Here is a 27,941-nt window from a genome sequence, read left to right as displayed (position 1 = left end):
TGTTATGGTCATCAAAGTGAATGTTAAAATCACCCAAAACAATTGGGTTTGGGGAGGAGATGCAAAAGTCAAAGATAGTAGATTGAAGAAGTGCAAGAATTTGACTACTGATGGGAGGTGGGAGGTATAGTAGTAAGTAATCTGAAGGGAGATTAACTCTGAGTTTGAACTGAATGGTTTCAAGGAAGCAATTACCTGGGGAAAATTCAAGATCTGAAATTAAAGAAGGTCGATGAATAGCCCCCTTTGAATACCATAAATTTGAAAAATAACTTTAGGGTCCTTTCTGCCCTATGGACAGCTCCCAGACTATTGGACTTCAGCTTAATAATAAACCACATAAACAAGAGAGAGTGAGGATAAGTTTATAACTAAATCTGAGTATAAAGACAAAAGGATATTTCATTCTGTTAAGATTTTTGTTATGGAAAGTTGTGCCTCCACAGTTTACATGGTTTGTGGTGTATGTTAAAATTTAAATAAACTTTTCAATTACAAAAACAAAAGAAGAAGCAGAGTCAGTGATTTCAATATACATTGTATTGATTTTAGAGTTTCTCTTGCATTGAATTTCACTGGTGTTTCAGCCGTTCTTTAGTCTGTATCTGTGTGCTGGGATCCGAAAGGACTGTGTTTAGCTAACTTCAATTTGAATTGATGATCTGTAAAAAGAAGGAGAGAATATAATAAATGTTCAATGTTAAGTACATGTTAAAGAAAATATCAACATTTTAAAGCTGATTGAAGCATCAGGATTCAGTGACGGGAGACAGAGAGACACCATCATAGTATGTGAAGTCTGTGGTGGAACGAATGAATGAGGCTCCGTGGCAGTGACCGAGGTCAGTGATGAGAGGAACGAATGGAACTCAATCGCGGAGTGTGAGGTCAGTCATGGGAGACCTGAGAAAGTCTCCCCTGAAGCCCATTAAGACTGCACTGAGATATTCATTTTATCTATTTGTAAGTTCCCTCATTTGTTGAGGTTATCTTGATTGTAATCCGCCCTGAACCTAATTGGATAGAAGTGGAAAATAAGAACCTGAATAGATGAATAAATATTTGGCTGACAGTGGGTTTATGCCCAGCTATTGTAATGCCAGGCCATGCCCAGGCACTGGTATTAAATATGAGTATGTGCGAACAGCTGATACTTAACCAGTTAATTGCCGATATTCAGCCTTTTAACCAGTTATGTTAAACCATCTAAAGATAGGACTGCTATTTATGCAAACCCATTTGGTTGGTTTAATTTAATTAGGGCTCCTTTTATTAATGGCACTAGAGATTTTTTGCATGGGCTGGTGAGGTAAATATTCCGATGCTCATAGAATTTCTATGAGTGTCAGAGCATTTGCCTTGCTAGAAACCTCTTGCGCTAGAAACCTCTAGCACTATTTAGTAAAACCCAGCGTTAGTTAAGGTCTGAATATTGGCACTTAACAGAACTCCACCCACTGAATAGCCAGTTCCAGTGCTGGTATGGGGCACTATCTAGTTAACTGACATTGAATATCAGTGGATATCCCCAGATAGACAGTTTAACTGGGTATGGGGTTACCATATGGCTCCAGAAAAAGGACGGATTGAGATATCCAGGTTTTACTTCCCTTGCTTTCAATGGAAGTAAAACCCAGATGTCTCAATCTGGCCTCCTTACTTCCATTGCTTTCAGTGGAACTACCGTATATACTCGAATATAAACCAAGATTTTTGGGCCCAAAAAATGGCCCACAAATGGGAATCTCGGTTTATATTTGAGCCACCTTTAACCCCCCCCCCCCCCATGACCACCAGTGCTGTAGTTATACACCCCGTGTGCCCTTCCCCTGCCGCTGCCGCCCCTGTACCTCTCCCCCTTGCCCCTCCTACAATGAACACCAGCACTGCTATCCTCCCAATTCCAAGATGAGCCATGCTTTTGCCTTCCATGCGCGCCCCCCCCTGCCCCACAACCATTTGGTTTTGAGGAAAAGCTGCTGCTGGCAATGGTGTATGCTGATCCAGCATAGGGCCTTGAGCATCTGTACATGCTCAAGGCCTGCAGGCTCCTGCCCTTCCGAGATTCTCCAAGAAAGTGGGAGATGGCAGTCCTTGAGCATGTAGAAAAACTTTTCTTATGCAACAATATATTCAATCTTTTAAATAACATAAACTATGTGTAAGGTATGATCAGTGCTCCTGCAACCTGTTGGATAAGAAAGGTTTTTCCTGCATTAAAAGTTGTTGCGAGGTTGATGTATGAGTACAGAATTGAATTTATAATTCCCTATAAAGCAAAATATTTAACAGTCCTTGAGCATGTACAGATGCTCAAGGTCCTGCATCGGATCAGCATACAGAGTTGGCGGCAGCAGCTTTTCTTCTACACCAAATGGGTAAGCATGATGCAATGCTGCTGGAGTGAAGGGTGGAGGGGTCGAGAAGGAGTGATGCTGAACATGGGGGAGGAGAGAATGGGTGGGGAGAGTGGTGAAGGGTGCTGCTGGACTTGGGGGAATATGCATATGTGGTGCTGCTGGATATTTGGAAGGGGTGAGATTATGACGTGCTGTTGGACCTGGAGACAAAAGTGAGAGTAGGGATGCTGGTGAACCAGGCAAAGGGGGTGTGAATGAGGGGTGCTGGCACCTTGTGCACTGTGGTATTAAGCTAAGGTTTTGGTTTCAATGCCTCACTGGCCTTCAGGGAAAAGGTCTCACTCCTTGCCCTTCCCTTTTTCCTCCCTTGGCCTCTGGGGAAGAGGGCCCAGTTCCTCTCCCTCTCTGAGTCCCTAATTGGGTAGCCCAATTCTAACATCTTTAGATTCCCCTGGTGGAAAGAAGGCACCTGATATTTCCCTATACTCATTTTTCGACTTCCCTCCAATTTTGAGCTGCCACAGGGAGAGATGGAGGTAGAAGGTAGGGAACAGGGAGATTACGTGCAGGGGACTGTTGTTTATTTAAGCAGATATTGTTTAAATCAGTGGCATTCAACCCAGTCCTCAGGGACCACCTGGCCAGTTGGGTTTTCAGGATATCCACAATGAATATGGATGACAGAGACTTTGAAAATCTGACTGGCCAGGTGGTCCCTGAGGACTGGGTTAAATACCACTCATTTAAACTGTTGTTATTGTAAATGTGTGGTTTTACGCTGATAAAAATATTTAAAGTTTAAAACAATTTTGTTAAAACTTATGGCAAGATATCTAGTTTTTGCAGACTGGCTCACCCAAATTTCTAATCTCGGTTTATATTTGAGTCGATCTGTTTCCATCCTTTTTTTGGGGAAAAAGATCACCTCAGTTTATATTCAGATCAGTTTATATTCAAGTATATATGGTAAAAAACCTGGACGTCTCAATCCGTCTTCTTTATTTTGGAGCAATATGGTAACCCTAACTGGGTAGGATCTTATCCTGCCCAATTAAATTGTTTTGAATATTGACCCCAATGTATTGCTTGAGAAAGGAGACATATGGGAAGCTCTTCTGTGAGCATCTGGCCTCAGCACACTGACTTTACCTCTCTACTCACTACAGCCCTTTGAAACAAAAAGTAAAAGGCTTTGAAATATAGAACATTTCCACTGCTGGTATCATGTTGCAGCTTTTCCATCAATATCACAAAATGGCATCCTCCTCATGTAACGTTCACGTAAATGAATTTATTTTTCAATAGTTGGTGTAAATATTTCTTTGTAGAAGGGTCTTACGTTATTGATCCAAGCAATGTAGGCAGATACACGAGTGAATACGGTAGGCTTCCGGTAGGTGTTGCAGCCACTGGCAGACACAAAGCTGGTCACACCATGGACATAGTTTATGCCATTAACAGCACAGTTAAGAGGTCCTCCAGAATCTCCCTGAAAACAGGAAAAGACCCCACATTAACATTCCAGCACAGCACAATTTTTCCACTGCCCTTTTATTTATCCAGTCTATGTTCAGGGTTTCAGGCTGAGAGCCTATAACTTGCAGTCCAGCTGATAATCCCTTTATTACGTGCAGCAAGGGCACTTGTTTCCTGAAGGAATGACATAGAGGGTCTCAAATGATCATTACCTCTGCATAATTATAATGCTAATTCAGGAAAAGGTTTCACTCCTACAAAGACCCAACTTCCCCTACAACATCTGTCAATGTGTCCAAATTCTATCCTGAAAATGACAGCTAGGAGCAGTAATGAAAACGGTACTTGAAGGGTTTGGAGAAGAGGTTGGGCAGGTTTTCTTGCTGTCAGTTCTTGGTCTCTCTGCTGAGGCTATCACCTGCAGCGGTGTCTTTAGAGGTGAGCACCTCTGAATCAACATTGAATCATGGTTCCTGGTTTATTCCATATACAATCAGGAAAACACATTAGCTTTTTATCACTGCTAACCCAAAGCAGGTTTAAACTTTTGCCTTATAAGAAAAAGATTCTATATCCCTTTGCCCAACCCCTGATCCCTCCCGTCCTAGAGGTGAAAGGCTCTGTATTCCTTGTGCCCATTTTCCGATTCCTCCAGGCTCTACTGTATATCCATGTGGCCATCCCTGATCCCTCCGGTTCTAGAGGCGACCAGTTCTGTATCCTTGTGTTCATCTCCTGTTCCCTGAACTTCCTATTTTCTTCTTGTTTATCAAAATTATGCCTGACGTACCTGGCATCCAGAGCGAACCCCATCTCCTCCAGCACACACCATGGTGGTTTTTACAGTGGAGCCCCAGTACGAGGAAGAAGAACACATCTGGTGATTCACTGAGGGAAGAGGTGCCTGCTGTAGGGTTGCTGATACTTGGCCATTGCCTGGAAAAAACAAAATCAAATGACTAACGACCAAAATGAGGATTCCACCGATCATCTTTGCATGCAATGGAGGAATTTGTAAGGAATTCTATCAAATAAAGGCTCACAAGGCACACCAATGCCACAGAGAGAACTGTATTAGCATGCAAACATAATTATAAAACAAAAATAGAAATATGATGGCGGATAAAGGCCAAATGGCTCATCTAGTCTGCCCATCTGCAGCTTCCACTATTTCCTCCTCTTCCTAAGAGATCCTATGTGCCTATCCCACACTTTCTTTAGATCTTGGGAGGAATAATGGAGTCAGCTTCCCACAGGTTAGATCAGTTTCCCAGCTATAAATGTTATTTGATTTTCATATCTTCATTGTAATTATAGTGTAAGAGCAGTGTAATGAAGTGCTGAATCCTGTCTAAAGTATAATTTGCTCCAAAAAGGAAAAATCCCCTCAGGAGTAAATATTAAACATGAAATAAATCAAACTCCTGTTGATAAATTTAGATGGAAAAACACTGAAAACTCAAAAGAAACTGTGCTTAATCTGTTTACAATGACAGAGAACTTCAGTAACCTCTGCAGCTGATGCTGCTAAGAGCTGCAAATCAGAGACAGGCTCTGTTTAGCAATACATAAGTTACTGTACATCACTAAAACTCTCTCATATATTTTATGTGACACCAAAAACGTGTTCTAAATACTTAAATAAAAATAAAATAGCAACAGTATCTCCCCATGCAAATGCACCGAGTATGTTGCCCATTCAAAAAGTAATAAAATCTGATTATTAACTTCTATTCCAGTCCATAACCGCACTAATTAGGCATATTATAAAGTCTTAAAAGACTTATCTGGTTGCTAGCTTGTGATGAAGTCTGACGAGAGCCTCGTTTCCATATTTGCCTCAGGGACAAATGTAGAGCTCAAGCAAACCGCCGCTATTCTACTGCGTCATTGAGAGTTTACTCAACTTGACAAAATTCCTGATTTTAAGGATCTGTTGCTTTATCATTGAACTAATTATCCCTTTAGAAAGAGGGGGTGATTATACTGATTATTTGGAATACAGAGAACAATGGTGGGTACATACATTAAAATCAGTGAAACCAAACGGTTGGAAAGACTTTGCTGAGTAGAATTCCATCATTTTGAAGTGTGGAGGGTAAGGTGAGATTTTTTTCAACCAATGAAGAATATTTATGAGTTTAACAACTGAGGATTCTGTAAAGTTTATTGAAAAATGGCATCATCATGGCGCTTTGTTATGATGTCATTCTAGACGTTTCAGTTTGTCATCATTTCAGATCCTTAAAAGCAGGAATTTTGTCAAGTTGAGTAAGCCCTCAATGACAAAGTTGGATAGCAGCAGTTTGCTTGAGCTCTACATTGTTTCTGAGGCAGATAGCAAAACGAGGTTCTTGTCGGACTTCACCACATGCCAGCAACTAGATAAGCCTTTTCAGGCTTTATAATACACCTAATTGGTGTGGTTATGGACTGGAATAGAAATTAATAATTAGATCTTATTACTTTTTTGAGTGGGCGACATACTCAGTGCATTTTCATGGGGAGACACTGTTAATATGTATATATTTTTCAATTAAGTACTGTATTTAGAACACGTTTTTGATGTCAAAGAAAATGTATATGAGAGTTTTAATGACATACAGTAACTTATGCATTCTTATACAGAATTTGTCTCTTAATTTGCAGCTCTTAGCAGCATCAGCTGCAGAGGTTACTGAAGTTCTCTCTCATTATAAACAGATTAGGTACAGTTTCTATTGAGTTTTCAGTGTCTTTCCATCTAAATTTATCAACAGGAGTTTGATTTATTTCATGAAGTATAATTGCAGCATAATTCAATCCACAACATAACTGAGCCAGTGTGTTTGTTGTATGATTACGCACTGGAGATGGAAGTGGCAGAGTAACAACAATGGAGATAAAAAGTGTAGGTGTTGTAATCAAATGTAGCGAAGCCTATATAAAACATAGCTGAGGTTGAACATTGTCTGCGAAGAAGGTAATAGGAGAATGTACAGGGGGGACGGGACAGTGTCATGGAGTTGCATCTAGGGTCAAAGAGGTTGCCGCTGGATCCTTGGTATTGCAGTGCTGAACATTTTGACACTATTGTAAAAGGTGGCATATCAAATTTATAGAAACATAGATCATAAACCATTACTTACTAAACTTTTGCCTAAACTTCACATCAGCAAACCTGAACAACAAAGCCACCAAGGAAGTAAAACTAGTTAGAGGAAAGACAAGACCAGATCTCTTCTGGAATATAGTTGAGAATACCTTAGTTCCTCCTTCAGATTGCACTACGACTATGCTAACAAGCTGGAACCAAACCATCACCAACACTTTAAATAATCTCACCCCCCTCCATCTCCACAAAACAAAATCATAATTCCCCCTGGTTCACCGAATCACTGAGATCCAACAAACAGCAATGCAGGCGACTGGAAAGGAAATGGCGGAAAAGTGGCATACAAGAACTCAGAACACGAGGGCGTAAGGCAATAAACAAATACAAATCCAACATAGCAGAGACCAAGAAGAACTACTATGCCAGCAAATTAGGTACCAAAACGTTGGACAGTAAAAAGCTATTTTACCTAGTGCGACAACTCACAACCCCACCGAAACAAGAATCCACTGGATACCCCACCAATCACAGCTCAGGAAATAGCAGACTTCTTTCTCAACAAGATAAAAAATGTTCAATCTGAGGTAACCAAAGCTCTCACCACCGGGACACACACCCTCGAAGTGTCTCAATTCCTCACTGAGTCTACCAAAGCAGATCAAATCTGGACTTCATTCTCCAGTCTGTCCATCCCAGACACAAACTACTATCTAAATTGTCTGTGCGCTCCTCACTACTGTTCCTGAACAGATCGCCAGCTGGATTACTAACCTCCTAAATAACACCCTAAATCAAGGCCACTTGCCAGAAATAATGGGTAAAATAGCACTCACCCCTATAACAAAATCACCAAAGGCAGATCTCTCCTCAGCCTCAAACTATAGACCCATCGCAGGCATACCCATCCTGACAAAAAATCATTGAGACCCACGTGTTGAAACAGCTCACAACCTACATTGAACAACACTCGTGCCTCCACCCATCCCAATTTGGATTCCGTCAACAGCACAACACAGAACTTCTCCTCCTCATCTTGATCACAAAAACCAAACAACTACTCAGCACAGGAAGTCAAGCAATACTCCTCCAATTTGACATCTCTGCAGCCTTTGATTCAGTAGACCACCACCTACTAATATCAAAACTGTCAGAAATTGGCATAACATGCACAGTGCTAAGATGGTTCTCAGATTTCCTGAAAAACAGAGAATACATTGTCAAACTTAACGGAGAGATCTCCAACCCCTGGAAAGCCTTCTGTGGTGTGCCTCAGGGCTCCTCATTCTCCCCCATCCTATTTAATCTCTTCATGAGCTCTCTCGGTAACATCAAGTTTGAAGACGAGAGCATTTTATCCTATGCAGATGACATCTTTCTCCTTATTCCCATAACCAACAATCACTCAGACATCATCAAAGTCTCACATAATGTTGAAAGAATCCAAATTTGGGCGACTACCAACAAACTAAAATTAAACACAACTAAAACCAAAGTTCTATACTTCCATACACCCCAACAGACAGCACCAATAAGAATTACTCTTCGATCGAGCAAAGCCCTCCCTGTAGAAAAATCCTCCAAAATCCTAGGTTACATACTGGACTCCACACTTACTATGGAACCACAAATCTCCAGTCTCTGAAAGAAATCCCTCTATACCTTGAGACAACTAAGACTAATCAGACCATACTTTCACCAACACCACTTTGCCTTAGTTGTACAGCTGATGATCCTTCCACAACTTGACTACTGCAACTCCATCTACATGGGAATCAACACCACTCTGATTCACAAAATGCAACTCATCCAAAACACTGCTGTCATACTAATCTTCAACCTGAGAAAATATGACTCGATTACAGCCTTCATTAGGCAACTGCACTGGCTACCCATCCTGTCACGAATAACCTTCAAAACTTCATACATCATTCACTGTATACTTTATGGAAACTCCGCGGCTCCTCTCATCCAGCTCTTCTCCAAGGCATGGTCTACTTCCCGCAGAACCCTCAACAGAATACTTCTAAATCTCCCTTCCACAAAAAATCTACACAAGCGTGTTTTCCACTCCATGTTCACCTTTCTAGGCATAAAAACTTGGAATGACCTTACTGAAATGAGCAGGACGGAACCTAACCACATCAAATTCTGGAAGAAACTGAAAACTCATCTATTTGACATCTAATCACTTGTATCCTCTTCTCCTCCTGTATCTTCCTGCTCTTCATTGTTCTCCCTACCCTCTTCTAACCCCTTCCTCTGTAATGTTGCCAGGAGCTTGTATAGGTATGTGCGACATACAAATGGAAGAAATAAATAAATAGCTTATCTTCCATGTATTTATGGCATTGTTAACTATGAAGTATACCAGCGGTAGGCTGTAATTATTATACGTGTGGAGTGGCATAATAAAAAAAAAGTCTAAGTTTGTTGTGGACCTAAGTTGCTAGTTGCCCAAAGTTGGAAATGTCCAAAATCCATTCTCGAAAAATACGTCCAAAATATATATATATATTTTTTTCGAGAATCATCTACTTGTACTTCCATCCGTTTGATCGTCCAGACCACTAAGTCGTCTGTCTTTATACCCCATTCTTGTCCCAAAAATTGTCCAAGTCAAAAATGCCTAGAACAAGACCTTTTGGATGTGGGAGGAACCAGCAAAGTGATGGACTGGACACCCAGACATGGCAATAGAGTAGTGGGGCACCTTACAGGGCACTGCTGTGAACTTCACAAAATGGGTGCCACATAAACATCTCACCACAACTCCCGTATAGGTCATGGTGAGTCCCCCAAAACCTACTTTAACCACCTATCTACCACCCCACTAGCCCTTATGGTTGCAAGTAGCACCTATATGGCAGTACAGTAGGCTTTTGGGGGATTTTGGTGGGTGCATATGTTTCACCATGAATGCAGTAGTTAGAGTGGCTTATGGGCCTGGGTACTCCTCTCTATGGTTCACTAGTTCACCCCCCAGACTACATAAGACACCTCTGTGCAGTTCTACTAGGCTTTCCTATGCCAGGTGTCGATGTTCTGGAGGCAGGTATGTATTTTTTTATTCTGATTTTTATGGTAGTGGTAGTGGAGGTGGGTGGGCGGGGGGTCAGTGATCACTAGGGGAGTGTGTGTGGGTCTATACTTTGTCCCTGTAGTGGTTATGTGGTCACTTTGATACCTTCTGGGCACTTATACCTGGGTTTTTTGGGGGTTTTTTATAATAGTTTTTATTTAGAAAGTTGCATACAAAAGAAAAGATACAACCCTCGGAAAACAAGTACAACCATAAACCAAAACTCACGATGAAAAAGTCTACCACGGGTTCCTTCACGGAGACTAAATGAACCCAACCAGAAAACAGAACAATATCCATCCCCGCATTCCACCCCCACTTATACCTGTTTTTAAATCACTTAAGTCACAATGTATAAGTTCCATCTAGGAAGTCTTGTTGAACTTTCGATTATTACTGCAGGATGATTAAATCTAGGTTGGCCCATATCCCGCCTACCTCCCACCCTAAACACTCCTTCAAAATCGCCCCTTTTCACTCTGGGCATACAGCAGCACTGAAACGGCCTAAGCCATTTTTATATATATCTAAAACCTGTTTCGATTATCGGCACTTTATGTACCTCATATTGTTAGGCATGCTTTTCACTGTACTCTCCCCCTCCCCATCATCTGGTCTATGTTTATAGCACTGTGTGTGGAAAGACTCACTGCGAGTGTAGCCCCAGCCGGTGATAATGCATGGGTAATTGTTAGACAGGATCTCTCCATCCCGGGGCAGGTTTGCAATCTTAACGTAGCTGTTCAAAATGGCATTCCGGGAGAGACGGAGGACAGCGATATCATATCTGCAAAGAGAGAGAAACATTCATATGGAGTCCGGCAAAGAGAAAAGTGACATTTCATAGACAAATCAGCAACAGGCAGTGTGGAAAGTAAGGGAGACCTGTCAGGTACACAGTTTAAAGCTAAAGAGAGATACATGAGTGTAGGGGCAACAATGATTAACCTAGGGTTTCTAGGTACAATAGGCAAGGGAGATTCCTTCCCCAGAGAGCTTACAGGTTTATGTTTGGCACGTGCATGCTGTTGGATGGAGATATCTCACCCTGCAGCAACACTGTTGGTATTCCAGTACTGATGAATGAAGATCCTTTGCACAGCTATGTACTGCTCAGTTCCATCGTTCTGATAAAGACTGTGATCTCCAAGTACCACACGGAAATTCATGTTCCTGTAAAAGATGGGAAACAATGAAAGGTCTGCAGAAATGACCTAGCTGACATTTGGCTAACTTCCTCTGACAACTAATTCTGACCCCAGCTACCAGTCCCACCCTACCCAATACCAACTACCAACCTAACACTAGAGTTGGCCTCACAATGAATACTCCAAGCTCTTGACCTAATCTAATAAAAGAAGAAGAAGAAAAAAAGACTACGCACACCTTCAGGACGCTCCCTCTGTCTTGAGAACGCCCGGAAAAGATCCTACTCGCACTACCTACCATGCCTCTGGAACCAACTACCACCTCACATCAGATCACTAGAAGGACTACTGTACTTCAAGAAGGCAACAAAATTCACCTCTTTTTCTAACCTTCTATAAAATTGCTTCAATCTAAATACCACTGTTTACGCAACAAGATCCACCATCACCGATACTACAGTGCCCTGCCATACATTCCATATCATGTCATACCTAACACGTATTATCATTGCCACGCACTGTCATTGCCGATACTTCCACACTTTGCCAGACATTCCATTCTATACCACACCTAGCATATATTTCATTCATAGGTACGTATTGTACTGCCATGCCACGCGCTGTCATATTCCTGCCAAGCTCCTGTATGTACTGTCTGCCATACCATGTGCTATCACGCATCCTAATGCACTGTCATGCTATGTTACGGACTGCCTTACCACGCTTTGTACTGTCAGGCCCTATAATGTGCTGTCAAGTTCTATTAGTTACTGCAATGTCAAACCAAACTCATAACATCACCACCCCATGCTGTATGAGGTCTTGTCCTGTCATAGGGGGAGAGTGTGGTGCAGTGGTTAAAGCTACAGCCTCAGCACCCTGAGGTTGCAGATTCAGATCCACACTACTTCTTGTGACTCTGGGCAAGCCACTTAATCCCCCCATTGCCCCAGGTACATTAGATAGATTGTGAGCCTGACAGGACAGACAGGGAAAATGCTTGGATACCTGAATAAATTCATATAAACTGTTCTGAGCTCCTTTTGGGAGAACAGTAAAGAAAATTGAATGAATGAATATCCTATTATGTAATAACATAACATAACTTTATTCTTCTATACCGCCAACAATCAACTTACTTCTAGGCGGTTTACACAGAAGAGAAAAACAGGAGAATCAGCGAAGTACAAAGTATTGAGAATAACAGTACAACATATTACCTAAAGTATAGACAGTATAAATTTTTTTTAAAAGTAATGTCATGTTTTTGAATATTTTCATGCTCCCCTATGTATTGTCCTATCAGGTCATAACCTAAAATGTACTATCAAGTTCTATTAGTTACCGCAAAATCAAACCAAATTCATAACATCACCATTCCATGCTGTATGAGGTCTTGTCCTGTCAAATCCTATTAAGTATTGCCAAGCTTTTTGACTACTAACATGCTCCCCTATGTATTGTCCTCTCATGTCAAGACCTCAAATGTACTGCCATGTTCTATATTACTATACTCTGTTATGCTTTATTATGTATGTAAACTTGTAACCTGTTCTGAGCTCTTCTGGAAGGATGGGATATAAATCCAAATAATAATAATAATAATAACTTTATTCTTCTATACCACCAATAATCATGCGACTTCTAGGTGGTTCACATTTGAAGAGAGCTGGACAATCAGCGAGTTACAATATGCAGATAGTCAGTGAAATTACAGTATGTAGAATCTTGAAATAGAGCGAAATACAATATACAGTTTGGTAGTTCGCTGTATTTCAAGATTCTAACACTAATTTCTACTAATAGTCTCATCTTGCTCTTATGGGTACTACGACCATTAACTTGCATGGCTCCAAAACCTTCACTGTAACCCTTAACTCTGCTATCATGCTATCAGCCAACACCAATGCTTCATCGTTACTCCAAGAGCTTCTTAACCCTAACCCTTTGGACCAGCTCCATTTGACAAGGGTTTAGCTCATTTAAAGGGCAATTTTAAAAGCCATTTACACAGAGAAACTGATAGGCAGATTGAGGGAGTGCGATTTTCAGATAGTGGAGTACAATTCTATAAAGGATGTCAAACGTTAGGCACCAAGATGCATTAATTCTATAATAATTTCACACTACCAATTCCAAAATACATATAGAATTGCAACTACATTCAATGTGATCAGCTGGATCTTCAGAATACCAGCAAAGTAATGCAACTTCAGCTGCCTGGACTCGTCATTGATCCTTATGCTGCAGTGAATAACTTTTTTTCTTCTTTTTTTTAGTGATTTTCAAAAGAATTGATCATAATTCTTATTTTCTACATAATAAATGAATGTTTGTTACTTAGCTTTGCAATGGCACCTCATCCGACACGATATCCGTTTTACTCACTTTCATTAGGGTTGAGGTGAGTCATAAAAATGACACGCATCAACGCTGCTCCTTTCAAAGACTTTGCAACTAACAGATGAACGGAGCAGCGCTGATGCGTGTCATTTTTATGATTCACCTCAACCCTGATGAAAGTGAGTGAAACGGGGAGGGGGGAGCACTCGGCGGGAGGGGGGGGGACAGGGAAGGAGCGGAGTGGAGGTAGAGAAGAGGATGAGGATGGGGCGCCGCCACCCCAGGCATCTCTCATCCTTGTTATGCCACTGGGTGTAAATGTGCACAGCTAAATGTGGCACTTTTTTAAAAATTATTTTTATTATTTTTAAAATCTTTATTCATTTTCAAAAGCCAACATTAAGTGCAACAGATTAACAAACAAATATTACAATAATCAGCATTCAATACAATCAAATGATATAATAAATATATAACACCCCCCTCCAGCACCCTCCCACCCACCCTTCCTGGATGTGCATAACAAAAATCAAAGGGAAATATGTATGTTTATTTCATATAAAATTTTGTTAATGGATCCCAAATTGCTTTGAATTTATTATACTGTCTCAATTTTAACGAATTCATATGTTCAAATTTATACATTTGACATAAAGTTTCCCACCAAAAACTATAATTTATATTATCCCAATTTTTCATGATCAGCTGCATAGCAACTCCAGTCATGAAGAGAAGCAGCCTATTCTGATTTGCATCGATTGGACTTTTGGGCATTAATAATGTTCCAAACAACACAACATCATATGTCAATTATAATGGAACTTCCAGAATCATAGTAATTTAACCCCATATAGGTCTCCATAATTTAAGTATCAAGGGGCAATAGAATAATAGATGATCCAGTGTTCCTATATCGAGATGACAGTGCCATCATCTATTTGACTTAGAACTATATAACTTTTGCAACTGAACAGGGGTCCAGAAAATTCTATACAACAGAAAAAAACAAGTCTCTCATAGATGCTGATGCTGTACATCTCATCCTCCAAGTCCAAATCTGTGGCCATTGAGTAGCAGAAATTTGCTGCTTTGTCTCAATGCTCCAAATGTCTTTTAGACTAGTTTTAGGTTTTTTATTCAGATGCTCAGATATTAATTTATACCACTTGGCTGCCTGATGCCCTAGCAAATCTGTCTAGAAGCACAGGCTCGACAAGCTATACTGATTTTTAAAATTTTGCCAATCAGGGAACCCCTTCTGAATGGCCTGCTTCAACTGCAACCATTTATATGCTTGAGATTTTGAAATACCGAATGATTGTTGCAGTCATGAAAAATCAAGCATTTTCCTATTTGATATCACATCATCTAACGTGCATATACCTACCTGCAGCCAATGCTTCCATAGGATCTTAGACTCACCAATTTGAATCTTGGAGTTCAACCATAAGGACTGACACGTGGATTGATGAATCTGAATAGGTGTTAGGTTATTGATAAATTTTAACGTTTGCCATGTGGAGAATAAAATTCTATTGTCCTTATAAATCAGAGGTAACTTGATACTTAAAACATGACACAAATGCAATGGAGACAGGAGTTGCCATTCTAAGTAAAGCCAGTCCAGAAGATGCTCCAAGACTTCAGGAAGGATCCAATACATACCCTGCCGCATAATAAAAACTTGGTGGTATCTATAGAAAATTTGGAAAATTTACCCCACCCGCCGCAATTGGTTTCTGTAAAGATACTAAAGCAATTTTAGCAGTTGTACCCAGCCAAATATATTTTGTGAGAATACCATTTAATTTTTTAAAAAAGGACCCTTGAAAATAAACCAGCAACATACTCATTTGGTAACAAATTACAGGCAAAATCATCATTTTTACAGTTTGGACTCTCCCCCCACCAAAAAAGATGTATTGGGTTCGAATGCTCACACATTTCTTTGACTTTCAGCAATAAGGATTTTTCATTTACTGTCATTGTTTCTTCCAATGTTTTCTGAATCATAATACCTAAATATTTTATACCCTCTTCCTTCCAAAGGGAATGAATCAAATATTCCTTTTGTACAGTGCACATTTAACGGAAGAACCTCCGATTTGCTCCAATTAATTTTATATGCAGAAAATTTGCCAAATTGATCTATTAATTCCAGTAAATGCTGGATAGTAGATTTGGGATTCTTCAAATGAAGCAAGATATCATCTGCATAAGCAGAAATCTTATATTCCTGACCTGCATAAAGAATCCCCTGTATCTCCTTTGCCTGCTGTATAGCCAACAACAAGGGTTCCAAAACAATATCAAAAAGCAAAGGAGATAAGGGACATCCTTGTCTAAATCCTCTCCCCAGACAAAAACGTTCAGAAAATGTATTATTAATATATAGCCTGGCAGAAGGGGAACTATACAAAGATTGAATCATTTGAATAAATCCGGATCCTGTACCAAACTAATCCATTGCTTGATACATGAAAGTCCATTCCACATGATCAAAGGCCTTCTCTGCATCCAAAGAGACAGAGAAAGCCGGATCATTCATTGTTTTTGACAAACTTAGCATATGAAATGCCAGTCTAGTATTATTTGAAGAATGCCTTTGAGCAACGAAACCCGTTTGATGCATATCGATCAAATAAGGGAGAGCCTTGGCTAATCGCAGAGCCAACAGCTTAGCCAGACGTTTTCCATCCACATTAATTAAAGAAATAGGCCTGTAATTTGAAACCAACGTGCAACATGGGATCTTTATTTAGCTTTGGCAAAACAAAAGTTAAGGATTCTGCCATAGTACCTGAAATACAACCTTTAGTTAGTTGTGATTGATATAAATTTAGAAGATGAGGTAAAAGTGTAATTTTAAATGATTTTTAAAAACTCCACAGTGAATCCATCACTACCCGGAGCAGATCCTACTCTGAGGGATTTCAATGCTGCCTGGAGTTCCTTAAGTGATATAGGTGCTTCAAGATTTTCTTTTATATGCTTGGGAATTTTTGGCCCTTGAATTAACTTTAAAAACTCTAATCCCTCAATTTCTTTATTTCAATAAAGCTCAGAAGAATATAAAGCTTTGTAATAATCCAAAAATTGTTTTAAAATATTTCCAATTTGAGAATGAATTTTACCTTTCTCATTTTTTAGCAATCTTCACTTTTCGTTTTTTAGCTTTGAGATAATTAGCCAATAATCTTCCCGCTTTATTCGAGTTTCCATAATGCAGAGCTTGCTGAGAAAACAAATCTTTCTTAGCCAATTGTGAGGAAATCTCGTTATATCTATATTTAGCTTTCAACAGGGCCTGCAAAATATTTTGTTCCCATTTTGAGGCCAACTGTGACACTTTAGCGCTTAACTTAAAGTATTCTGCCTGCTCTCAGAGGCTACTGTACTACACAACATATTGGAAAATGTAGGTGTGATGGGGTGGAAAAAGTAAAAAAAAAATACTGCTCTAGGGCAGGGGTTCCCACACCCCCAGGGTTTGTGAGATGGAATTTCAGAGAGTGAGACAAAGAGTGGCTTGTGTCCCTTAGGGCTCCTTTTACTAAGGTGCGCTAGGGCTTTAACACGCAGACTAGCCCGCGCTACATTGCCGCACACGCTAGACCTTAATGCCAGCATTGAGCTGGCATTAGTTCTAGAAGCTTAGTGCGGTAATTTCCTGCGTGCGCTAAAAACGCTAGCACACCTTAATAAAAGGAGCCTTTAATGACGAGTCATGAGTCATCACTCAGCCAGCTGCCAGTGTACCTGGAGCAGTGCTAGTAGGTGGTTGTGGTACTACTTTTGTAGGCGGTGCAAACATTAATCAAACATTTCCTAGGGTTGTGGAGTAAAGAAAAGGGTAGGGTAAAATTTTCCCTCCCCTATTCTGGCCCCATTGCCTAGAAGTGTTTTGTCTTAGAACTTCAAATAATCCAGAACACCGCCGTCAAACTTCTCTTCAAAGCAAAAAAATATGACCACGTTACCCCTCTCTTAATTAAGGCACACTGGTTACCCATATCATATTGCTTGACTTGCAAAATTCTACTTCTAACATTTAAAACTAAAATGACACAAACCCCGGGATTTATCAATAGATATCTTACTCCATCTCGATCCTTGTGTTCCAGTAACCAAAACCCCTTCAACCTGTCACATAATTTATGATTCAACTAGGATATCAATTTTCAGTGTCACTGCTCCAACATTATGGAACAACATCCCATCCCATCTCCGCGAAGACTCCTCCCTCTCTAAATTTATGTTTGGATATTTTATTGAAAATTATGCAGACAACCAAACACTGCAAAAACAGCACAAAAAGTACACAAAGCAAGTACAGCACATCCCCCACCTTCCCTACCACCTCCTACCCCACCCTCCCCCTCACCAAACCCCTCCTCCCCACCCAAATACCCTAATCAACCTTAACAATCCAGCATCCAGAATGCCTATCAGATCATGGGTTCAATAAATGACTACGAGCTTTATGAGTCAATGTGAGCAAAAAGGGCTCCCAAATGGAACAAAACAAACGTCCCTGAGGTGTTTCCAAAGATGTCAAAGAAAGACGTTCCATAGAAGCTTGATGTATCATAAGAGTACGCCAGTGAGACAAGGTTGGGGAATCTGGTACAATCCAATAATGCAATATTGTTTTTTTCCCCAACAAAATAGCATGTTCAACAAACCCCCCAAACCCTTCAGGGACGTACGAGGAAGATTCTCCAACGTGAAGAGCATCTCTGGACAGCTGTTATATCCATACTGCCACATGTTGGCAATGTGTTGTCATAGCTGATTCCAGAAAGCCTGCACCAAAGGACATGCCCAGAATTCCCTCTCTAAATTTAAATCAAACCTGAAAACATTTCTTTTCAAGGATGCCTTCGATTGTTAACAACGCCATAAGTAGTATTTTCCAGGCAGGCCTCTAAACCCTCCTCCTTTCGTATCGCCCCTTAAATGTTCTTCTTTCCTATCAGAAATTGTACTTCCACTTCCACCTCTCCTCTACTTTGCTTGTATATCCTGAAATGCTCTTCCAGAGACTGTCATAGGGGAAATCAGCCTCCAGGGATTCGACAAAGTTAGACAAGTTCCTGCTGAAGAAGGAGGTAGCTGGTAGGGCTAGTATCAGTTAGGGCGCTGGTCTTTGACCAAAGGGCCACCGCGTGAGCAGACTGCTGGACATGATGAACCACTGGTCTGACCCAGCAGCGGCAATTCTTATGTTCTTATGACTCCAATCTATTTTATATTTAAGCTTTTTAAATTATGTACACCACTAAGATAATATGTAAGCGGTATAGCAAATTTTAATAAACTTGAAACTTTAGTGTCTCGGTGAACCTGCTGCATTTCTTACAGTCTTAAGCCCCGCCAGCTGGAAGAGGTTCTCCAGTGACCAGACCAGGTCATTCCCATACTTGCTAGAGCTGGCAGCATTGTGCATGCATGAAAACTGAGCCTGTACTGCTCACTTGATTCTAAAGTGACCCTACCCAAGTTTCCCCTAAAACTATGCAATGTTTAGAGAATTTTTTCATCCAATCTTGTAATTTCATAAATTAGTTTAGTCGTAACCTGTCGCAGCATCAGAGAGTAACCTTATGTAATGATATATTGCAACTCTACGAATGTAAACTGTAACCCATTCTGAGCTCTTTGGGGAGGACGGGATATATGACAGGATATATTTTAAGTGAAATGTGTATTTACTGAATGTTTCTGTTTTTGCTAGGTAATTGTATGTTTTCTTGTACCCCGTGCAGAACTATTGGATGTAGCAGGCTATAAGTTAAAGAATTATAATTATAAGAGATTATATAAAACCAAATAAATAAGTGTGAGGGGAGAGGCCAGTGCAGCAGCAAAGCTTGGGGGATTCCCCACCAGTTCAGGTATTTATTTTATGGGTTAGGAGTCACTGGTGCAGAGGCAGGGGTGAGAGCAGAAAGCACAGGAGGGGAAATTGTGCGCCCACCCACCCAAAATATCACGTCTTGAGAAAGTGTTTCATCGCGAAACATGTCGGCACAAGAAGTCCCTATACTGACCACAAATTAAAAGATAAGTGATCTTATAATGATTTCTTAAATTATTTAAACTATTTAACACATAATAAATTAAAAATGATATAAAATTAAAGAAGAAAAATATTTAAATATAGTATTAAGATTGATCCAGGGAAGATTCTGCACATCAAACTTAATGTTGTGATAAAGTTTGAACGTGGAATGGTGCATCTGAGGATCAATATAGCATTCTAGTGAGCTAGATTCTGAGGCTTGAATCTATCTTTGTTGTGGATACAAATAGTCAATGCTATACTGGCTGCCGATGGAAGTAAGCGTAAAGTTTAAATTCGCCTGCATCTGTTTCAAAGTACTTTATGGACTAGCCCCCAAATACATAACGGACCTTTTCTCCTTTTCCACTAACCGACACAAGAGAAGCACACATTCAATCTTCGTTTCCCCTCCAGTTAGAGGTTGCAAACTGAAAAAACACCATGAACACTTTCTCTCACACCAAGCAGCTGTATGGGGTAAAGACCTAGACCAATTGCTTTCGCCCACTACTTACAAGGAATTCAGGAAGCACCTAAAAACATACATGTTCCTGAAATACCTAGACAACTGATCCGTTCCTCTCTCTCTCCTCAATAACGGCCCTCCTGACCTCTTACTCACTTCTTCTTTCCCCACTTAAGTCCAACTATTCTGTACCTTTTTAATCTTTTGTAAACCGCATAGAACTTCACGGTATTGCGGTATATAAACTGTTATTATTATTATTATTATACTATAACTAAGTGCCTTATATTGACTGTTTAAGAGATGTCATTGTGAGCTGATCCTGTGAGTGGGGGTGGGGGTAGGGTTATCAAAGGGCTCCAGAAAAAGGAGAACGGATTCAGACATCCGGGTTTTACTTCCATTGCTTTCAATGGAAGTAAAGCCCAGATGCCCATTTCTGTCCTCCTTACTTCCATTGCTTTCAGTAGAAGTAAAACCCGGATGTGTTAATCTGTCCCCATTTTTCTGGAGTCATAGGGTAACCCTAGGTGGGGGAGGAGGTCAAGATGATGGTACAGCAGTCCTCCTATAATCGGTGTGGGATATGTACTTTTACAATACCTGTCCACACAGTGAGCAGCAGTCAGCACCCAGTTTGCCCGGATAAGGGTCCCACCACAGGTGTGATACCAGCTTCCACCACTGTTATATTGCAAGGAAATCTGAAAGGGCACAGGGAGAAAGGCCAGTTACAAGAATTCAAGGAAAGGAGAGAAAGCAGCTTCCCATTTTAGAAGTCCTCAGAGAATCAAAGTAGATATGTATAATTATTATCTTGATAAAGTTAAGAGTTGCAGATCACCAGGGACAGGTTGTTTGCTGCTGCTATTACTACAATTTATCGCTTCTATAGCACTGTTAGACGTACACATACACAGAAGAGACGGTCCCTCCTCTAACTGAGCTTACAACCACATCGAGACGGAATTCAAGAGTTTCATTTATTGTGGGACTAGTTAAAAACAACCCCCCTCCCCCAATATTCAGCACTACTTAAACAGTTAGAAACGGCAGCGGACCAGTTAAATATCATTTTTGCAGCTAACTGCGAATATTCAGCAGGAGATAACTGGTTATCTGCCGGCTAGGTCACGCTATCCAATTAGACATGCATATTCAGCGCCTAACCAGATAAGTTTGGTGCGTAAATCTGACTTCATAAATAGCAATCCTATCTTTAACTGTTAACAACATACCTGGTCAGTGGTTAACGTTTTTAGTGGCAACCCCCCTCCCCCTCCCCGGGTATTCAGTTCTGGCAGCTGGATATACCCAGCAATGAATATCTGGGTTTAATGTCAGCAGTGGACGGCACAAGCACTGCCTGCCACTGACTAAATATTGAGTCCACTCATACATATAAACAGGTGACTAAGGGCTCCTTTAACTAAGGTGCGCTAGCATTTTTAGCGCACGCAGCAGATTAATGCACGCTAACCCCACGCTACACAGCTAGAACTAATGCCAGCTCAATGCTGGCGTTAGCGTTTAGTGTGCGCGGCGTTGTAGCGTGTGCTATTCTGCGCATTGATGCCCTAACGCAACTTAGTAAAAGGAGCCCTAAGATTTGAATAGAGTTAGAGAAGGATCACAGCACTAGACAATGACACAGTGACAAATGTCACCCCGCGAGTTTTGTCGCTGTCACTGTCCTTGTCCCATTCCGGTAAGCTCGGCCTTAACTGCACAAGCCTCAAACACTTATGATTTTAAAGTGTTTGAGGCTTGTGCAGATGAGGACGGAGCTTGCAGGAATGGGGCAAGGACAGGAAAAGAACTCAGCGAGACAGGATGGGAAAATGAGTTCCCATGGGGACGGGGAAAAATTTGGCCCCCGTGCCATTCTCAACACAGCACAACAAGGGGTGGGCCGGGAGTGGGAGGCCTAGGAGCAGGAAGGACTGAGCACCCTTCCTGCTCCCAACTTTTTGGTGCCAGGAGTGGGCCGTGCTGGTCGGGGGGAAGTGCCGTGCTGCTTTTAAAAAATTTTTTAACGCTGATGGCAGGAGGGAGTTGGCATCCCTCCTGCTTTTTTCTCTGGGGGGAGGCGCATTTGTTTCTGGGGGCACATTTTTTTGACAGGCCTGCCTATCTTTTATTAATTTTTTTTATGGGGCAGGTAGGCCTGTCAAAAACCCTACAGACCTGTCGGTAACTCAGTAATAAAACCCAACTCAAATTAGCCAAGCAATTGTTAGTGAATCAATTGCTTGGCTATTTTGCATGGGGTTTTACTAATTTGCATGGGAGGATTGGGATCGGATCGCTATAGGCCTTAGTGAATAGTGCAGGAGGGAAATTTGGTCGCAAAGGACTCACAAACCGATCGGTACACGATCGGTTTGCTTAGTGAATCCTGGCCAGAGTCTGGAAACACCACTGGAGGAAAAGGGCACACTTAAGAGCAACTTATTCTATGAATGGAGTTCCTGAGAGGGTATGTGGAGAGAAAAGAGTGAAAGAAATTGCTAAGCATTAAAAGATGCACTTACCTGGGATGGCCAAGCATTACGCCGGGCTTCTGTTCCTCCTACGACACGCCCATTCTCTTCCAAAACCTCCTCGAAGCAGTGTCCTTCAGAGAAAAAGACATAATCCTAATACTCTAAGGACATACAGCATTAAGAGAGGATAGGGTGTTTCCTGGCTGATATCATGGGTTGTATCACACAGTATTTAAGGGCATCAACGCAGTCTCTAATGAAAAACAAATTACATCATTGCTAAAATGACAAATCAATGTGTCAGGTTCCAGCTAGAGAATGACACGGGGACAAATTTTTCCCTGTCCTCACAGGAACTCATTTTCCTGTCCCATTCCGCCGAGTTCTTTTCCTGTCCCATTCCTGCAAGCTTTATCGTCATCTGCACAAGCCTCAAACTCTTTAAAATCACAAGCCTCGGAGTTTGAGGCTTGTGCGGTTAAGGCAGAGCTTACAGAAAAAAAGGGGCAGGAACAGGGACAGCGACAAAACTCACAGGGAAGGGATAGGGAAGGGACGGGGACAAATTTGTCCCTGTGTCATTCTCTAGTTCCAGCACAATGCAATGCACCTTCAAACTATTTGGAAAAAAAAGCCTCAGACATAAGTGATAGTCCTCACTGTCCTTAGCACAATCATTGGCAATCTTTAGAAATTCCAACTACTTGGTGCAACTGTTGAGTTGAACCCAGGCATGTATCTTCAGTGAATGCCCCTGACCCACCTATGCCCCTCCTGTGGCTATAACCCCTTTCCAGTTACACGCTGCAAGATTTGTGCAAGTATCTTTATAGAATAGCGCCAAGCACGATGTGCGCTCAGATTCACATTATGGCCAATTAATGCCAATAATTGATTGTTTGCACTCAATCATTTGCACTATTGGACTCTTACTCAATTAAACTGTGCTTGCAACTTGAGTGCATGCCCAAAATGAGGTGCACAATTTTGGGTGCCATTTATAGAATTCGTAGGTTTGAGGATATCTTCTGACTAGTTCTTCCACATGCATTTGTGTCCCAAGAGTATGTGCTGGAACCTTTTTTCATGCTGAAGAAACGTAGAGGGTAGCGCAAAAGAAGGGGAAGAGATTGGGAGGCTGGAGAAGAGAGGAGGAGTGCTGAGAAAAAGAGAAAAGAAAGACAGGGGATCTAGGTTGGAGAATGGAAAGAAGAGGAGAGGGTAACACTAAAGGGATTTGCTATCCCACTTTTCTGTGGTAGATTCAAAATCAATCTAATCCTATTCTCACCCATCTACTCAACAGTATCTCTCCTACTATCATCCCTTCTATTTGTCATATCCTCACTCTTTCACTTTCCACTGCAACTGTTCCTGATGCCTTCAAACATGCCATAGTGACGCCACTCCTCAAAAAACCTTCACTGGACCCTGCCTGCCCTTCCAACTATTGACCTATCTCCCTTTTTTATCCAAGCTACTTGAACATGTTGTTCACTGCCATTGTTTTGACTTTCTTTCATATCAAGGTATCTTTGACCCACTCCAATCAGGCTTTCGCCCTCCACATTCTATGAAAACTGCCCTTGCTAAAGTCTACAATGACCTGTTCAAGGCCAGATCCAAAGGTCTCTATTCTATCCTCATCCTTCTCGATATATCTGCTGCTTTTGACATTGTCAACCACCACCTTCTCCCCAATACGCTGTCCTCACTTGGATTTCAGGGCTCTATTCTTTCTTGATTTTCTTCTTAGCTCTCCCACTGAACTTTTAGTGTATGCGGTGGTGGATCCACCTCCTCTGCTATCCCACTATCAGTTGGTGTACCTCAGGGCTCTGTCTTGGGACCTCTTCCTTTTTAAGAACATAAGAATAGCCTTACTGGGTCAAACAAATGGTCCATCAAGCCCAGTAGCCCGTTCTCAAGGTGGCCAATCCATCTATACTCATTCCCTCGGTGCTCTCATCTCTTTCAATATCACCTCTATGCTGATGACTCCCAGAACTATCTCTCTACACCAGAAATTTCTACAGAAATCCAGGCCCAAGTCTCAATCTGCCTGTCTGACATTGCTGCTGGATGTCTCACCGCTATTTAAAACTGACCATGGTCAAGACTGAGCTTTTTATCTTTCCACCTAAACCCACCTCTCCTCTTCCCCCAATCTCTATTTATGTGGCTAACACTCTCATCATCTGTGTCTCAATAACTCGAAACCTTGGAGTCATCTTTAACTTCTCTCTCTCTTTCTCTGCACAAATTCAACAGACCACTAAAGCCTGTTTTTTCTTCCTCTGTAATATCACCAAAACCCATATCCACACTCTTATCTCCCCTTGCACCAAACCATCTCTCTCCCCTTCAATCCATTCAAAATTGTGCTGCACAATTTATATTCTACCAGTGTCAATATGCTCACATCACTCCTCTCCTCAAGTCACTTCATTGGCTTCCAATCCATTTCTACATACAGTTCAAACTCCTCTTATTGACTTACAAGTGCATTCACTCTACAGCTCCTCAGTATCTCTCCTCTCATATCTCTCCTTTTACTCGTCCACAGGAACTCTGTTCATTGGGTAAGTCTCTCTTATCTCTACCCTTCTTCTCTTCTGCCAGTTCCAGACTCGTCCCTTCTATCTTGCTGCACCATATGCCTGAAACAGACTGCCTGAGTCAGTATGTCAAGTTCCATCTCTGGCAGTATTCAAATCTAGACTAAAAGCCTACTTTTTTGAGACTTCTTTTAACTCCTAACTCCCACTCACTTGTAAAGTACCCATGTTTGTTATATCATTCCTTCTGTGTGAAATTCCCTAATCCTTATTTGTCCTGTTGTCTGTTTTAATTAGATTGTAAGCTCTATTGAGCAGGGATTGTCTCATACATGTTTAATATAGGTACCTTTTCTATCCCTAGTAGGGTCACAATCTAAGTTTGTGTACATGGGGCCTAGACAACTCTATATGTGTGTGAACAATGTCTACATTTTAGGTGTCCTTCGGCCCATCAATAAAAAAAAAAAAAAAGCATCCCAATTGATCCATTAGACAGTAGCAGGATGGCTACTGCCGCCTACAATCACTAACTATTAATCACTAACTCTGAACTTTGTTAATTCCACTCAATCTGTAGCATCTTTTAATCATTGTAAACAGCATAGAACTTCACGGTCCTGCGGTATATAAACTGTTATTATTATTATTACAATTGGGATACCATTTTTAGAATCAGGCCCTCTGTGCATTTTGTGGTACTTTATAATTTTGAAACATCATGGAAATAATTACATTTTGTGTAGCAATGTGATTTCATGTTATAGCAAAGTCTTGATGTTAAAGGGTACAGAAAATACAGAAGTATCTTTAATGAGGTGCTGGCAGGGCAAAACCTTCTTTTTGAAGCAGAATTGCAGGATCTATATATAGTAAAGGCAGAATGAAAATAAATAACATCAAAAGGAAGAGACTAGAATAGTGGCTAAAAGGGCAAATGAAGAAAACATTAGCACTGAAAAGGTACAAGAGATCCCAGAAAGTGGAGCACATGAAAAATGTGTAGAAAAGCAGGACAGGTAGCAAGGACAGCAGCACTTTCTTTCCAACTGCCTCTGTCCTGATTGGCCTCATCTTTCCTCCAGCAACTGGGTGGTCCACAGCAGAGAGTCGGGAGGCAGGAGAGAGTCAGTAGCAGAGTAAAGAGTAAAGAAGAGTAAAAAGGAGGGGACAGAGGCAGAGGAGAGTGAGGGACAGCGGCAAGAGGTAGCTCCGCCCACCCCTCTGACATCAGAAGAACTCGGATCCGGAGCTCCACCTTAAAAGAGGAGGAGCCAACAGTGCTCAGCCGTTTGGCGCGTGTTGAAGGCAAGAGTTAAAGGCGCTCGCCTTAGCAAGAGCGCCTTTATGAAGGGCCTTAAGAAGGGAAGAGTCACTGCAAAGCAGAGCAGAGGGCAACCACAGCAGCCACAGAGGATAAACAAGTGAGCAGAGCAGAGGGCAGACACAGAGGACACACAAGCAACAAGCAAGCAGGGAGAAGCCACTTCAGACAGTGGACAGCAATGGAAACAGCAGACAGAAGCAGGATGTTGAACTATCCAGTTTTCTGCACCGTTTGCCATATGTATGACTACCTCCATAATTGTACCCATCTTTGCTGACTGTACCATCCTTCGCCGATTCTGTTTGTACCATTTTATCTCTCTGTTGTACCATTTTTTTTCTCTGATTGTAACATTGTACCATTTTCGCTGATTGTCCAGCCCTTCTTCGTTGTAAACCGCCTCGAACTACTATGGCTTTGGCGGTATATAAGAAATAAAATTATTATTATTATTATTCTTATGTATGCACTCAATGCGAGGAACTGGAGGCCTGAAGAAACACGGCATCGTGTCAAGCGACATCATCGCACACAATTTGAATAGATGTGGGAGTAATGAACAGTACAGAATAATTGGATTAACAATAAGGAAATATTGAGAGAAGAATGGCTTGATTAGCAACAAAGAAACTTCAAGGACTTTTTTGCTGCTGATAAATGGAACTGTACAAGTTTATTTTTAAATTTTAATGGGTTGGATGGACTGGTGGGCTCTGTGTGTTAGAGGGATGAAATGTATTAAGTTTAGGTATTTATATGGTAAATTTGATAGATTAAAAATTATATAATAAAGTGGTTTAATATCTTATATTTGTTATGTGAATAGATTTTTAAAAAAAATGATGTTAGAAACATAGAAAAAAGCAGCAGAAAAGGGCTATAGCCCACCAAGTCTGCCCTCCCCTGAATTTACTCCCTTAAAGATCCCACGTGAGTATCCCATTTTCTCTTAAAATCCGTCACGCTGCTGGCCTTTATCACCTGGAGTGGGAGTCTGTTCCAATGATCCACTACTCTTTCGGTGAAGAAGTACTTCCTGGAGTCGCCATGAAACTTCCCTCCCCTGATTTTCAGCGGATGCCCTCTGGTGGTCGAGGGTCCCATGAGCCAGAAGATATCATCTTCTGACTCGATGCGTCCCGTGATGTACTTATATGTTTCAATCATATCTCCCCGTTCTCTTCTTTCCTCAAGTGTTATGTAAATGTTTCTTTTTTTTAATGATTTAATCAATTGGATTAGTAAAACTATTGAATAGAATTGATAAGTCCTAGTGGAAATTATGTTATGAATATGCATGAGAGATTTGCATGTCCACATTATTGTATACATGTGAGTCAGTCATATGCAAATCTATCTCATGTATATTCATTGCGGATATCATGAAAACCAGACTGGTTTAGTATAGCACAAGGGCTAGGTTGAGAACCCCTATACTATAGTGAACAGGAAGATAAAGATCAGCTGACAACTGTGTATTTTTTTGGGGGGGAGGGTTGTGTGCACATCAAATAACCAACATACAAGGAAATGAAAT

The 27,941-nt window shown here is 41.1% G+C and overlaps 1 protein-coding gene across 1 annotated transcript; it reads right to left on the bottom strand.

Moving 5' to 3' along the window:
• Positions 1-414: 414 nt before the first annotated feature.
• On the bottom strand, positions 415-25,150 carry CELA1 (chymotrypsin like elastase 1). The gene is made up of 8 exons (XM_033937917.1): positions 25,020-25,150; positions 22,568-22,672; positions 20,637-20,737; positions 11,057-11,182; positions 10,660-10,796; positions 4,627-4,772; positions 3,700-3,849; positions 415-662 (listed from the first exon to the last, which is right to left on the bottom strand). Exons 1-8 carry the CDS (start codon positions 25,059-25,061, stop codon positions 645-647), a joined length of 825 nt encoding a protein of 274 aa, XP_033793808.1. The 5' UTR covers positions 25,062-25,150; the 3' UTR covers positions 415-644.
• Between the last annotated feature and the right edge of the window lie 2,791 nt (positions 25,151-27,941).

Source organism: Geotrypetes seraphini, chromosome 3 (genome assembly GCF_902459505.1).
Source record: "Geotrypetes seraphini chromosome 3, aGeoSer1.1, whole genome shotgun sequence".
Classification (NCBI taxonomy): domain Eukaryota; kingdom Metazoa; phylum Chordata; class Amphibia; order Gymnophiona; family Dermophiidae; genus Geotrypetes; species Geotrypetes seraphini.
This window is presented reverse-complemented; position numbering and strand designations above follow the sequence as displayed.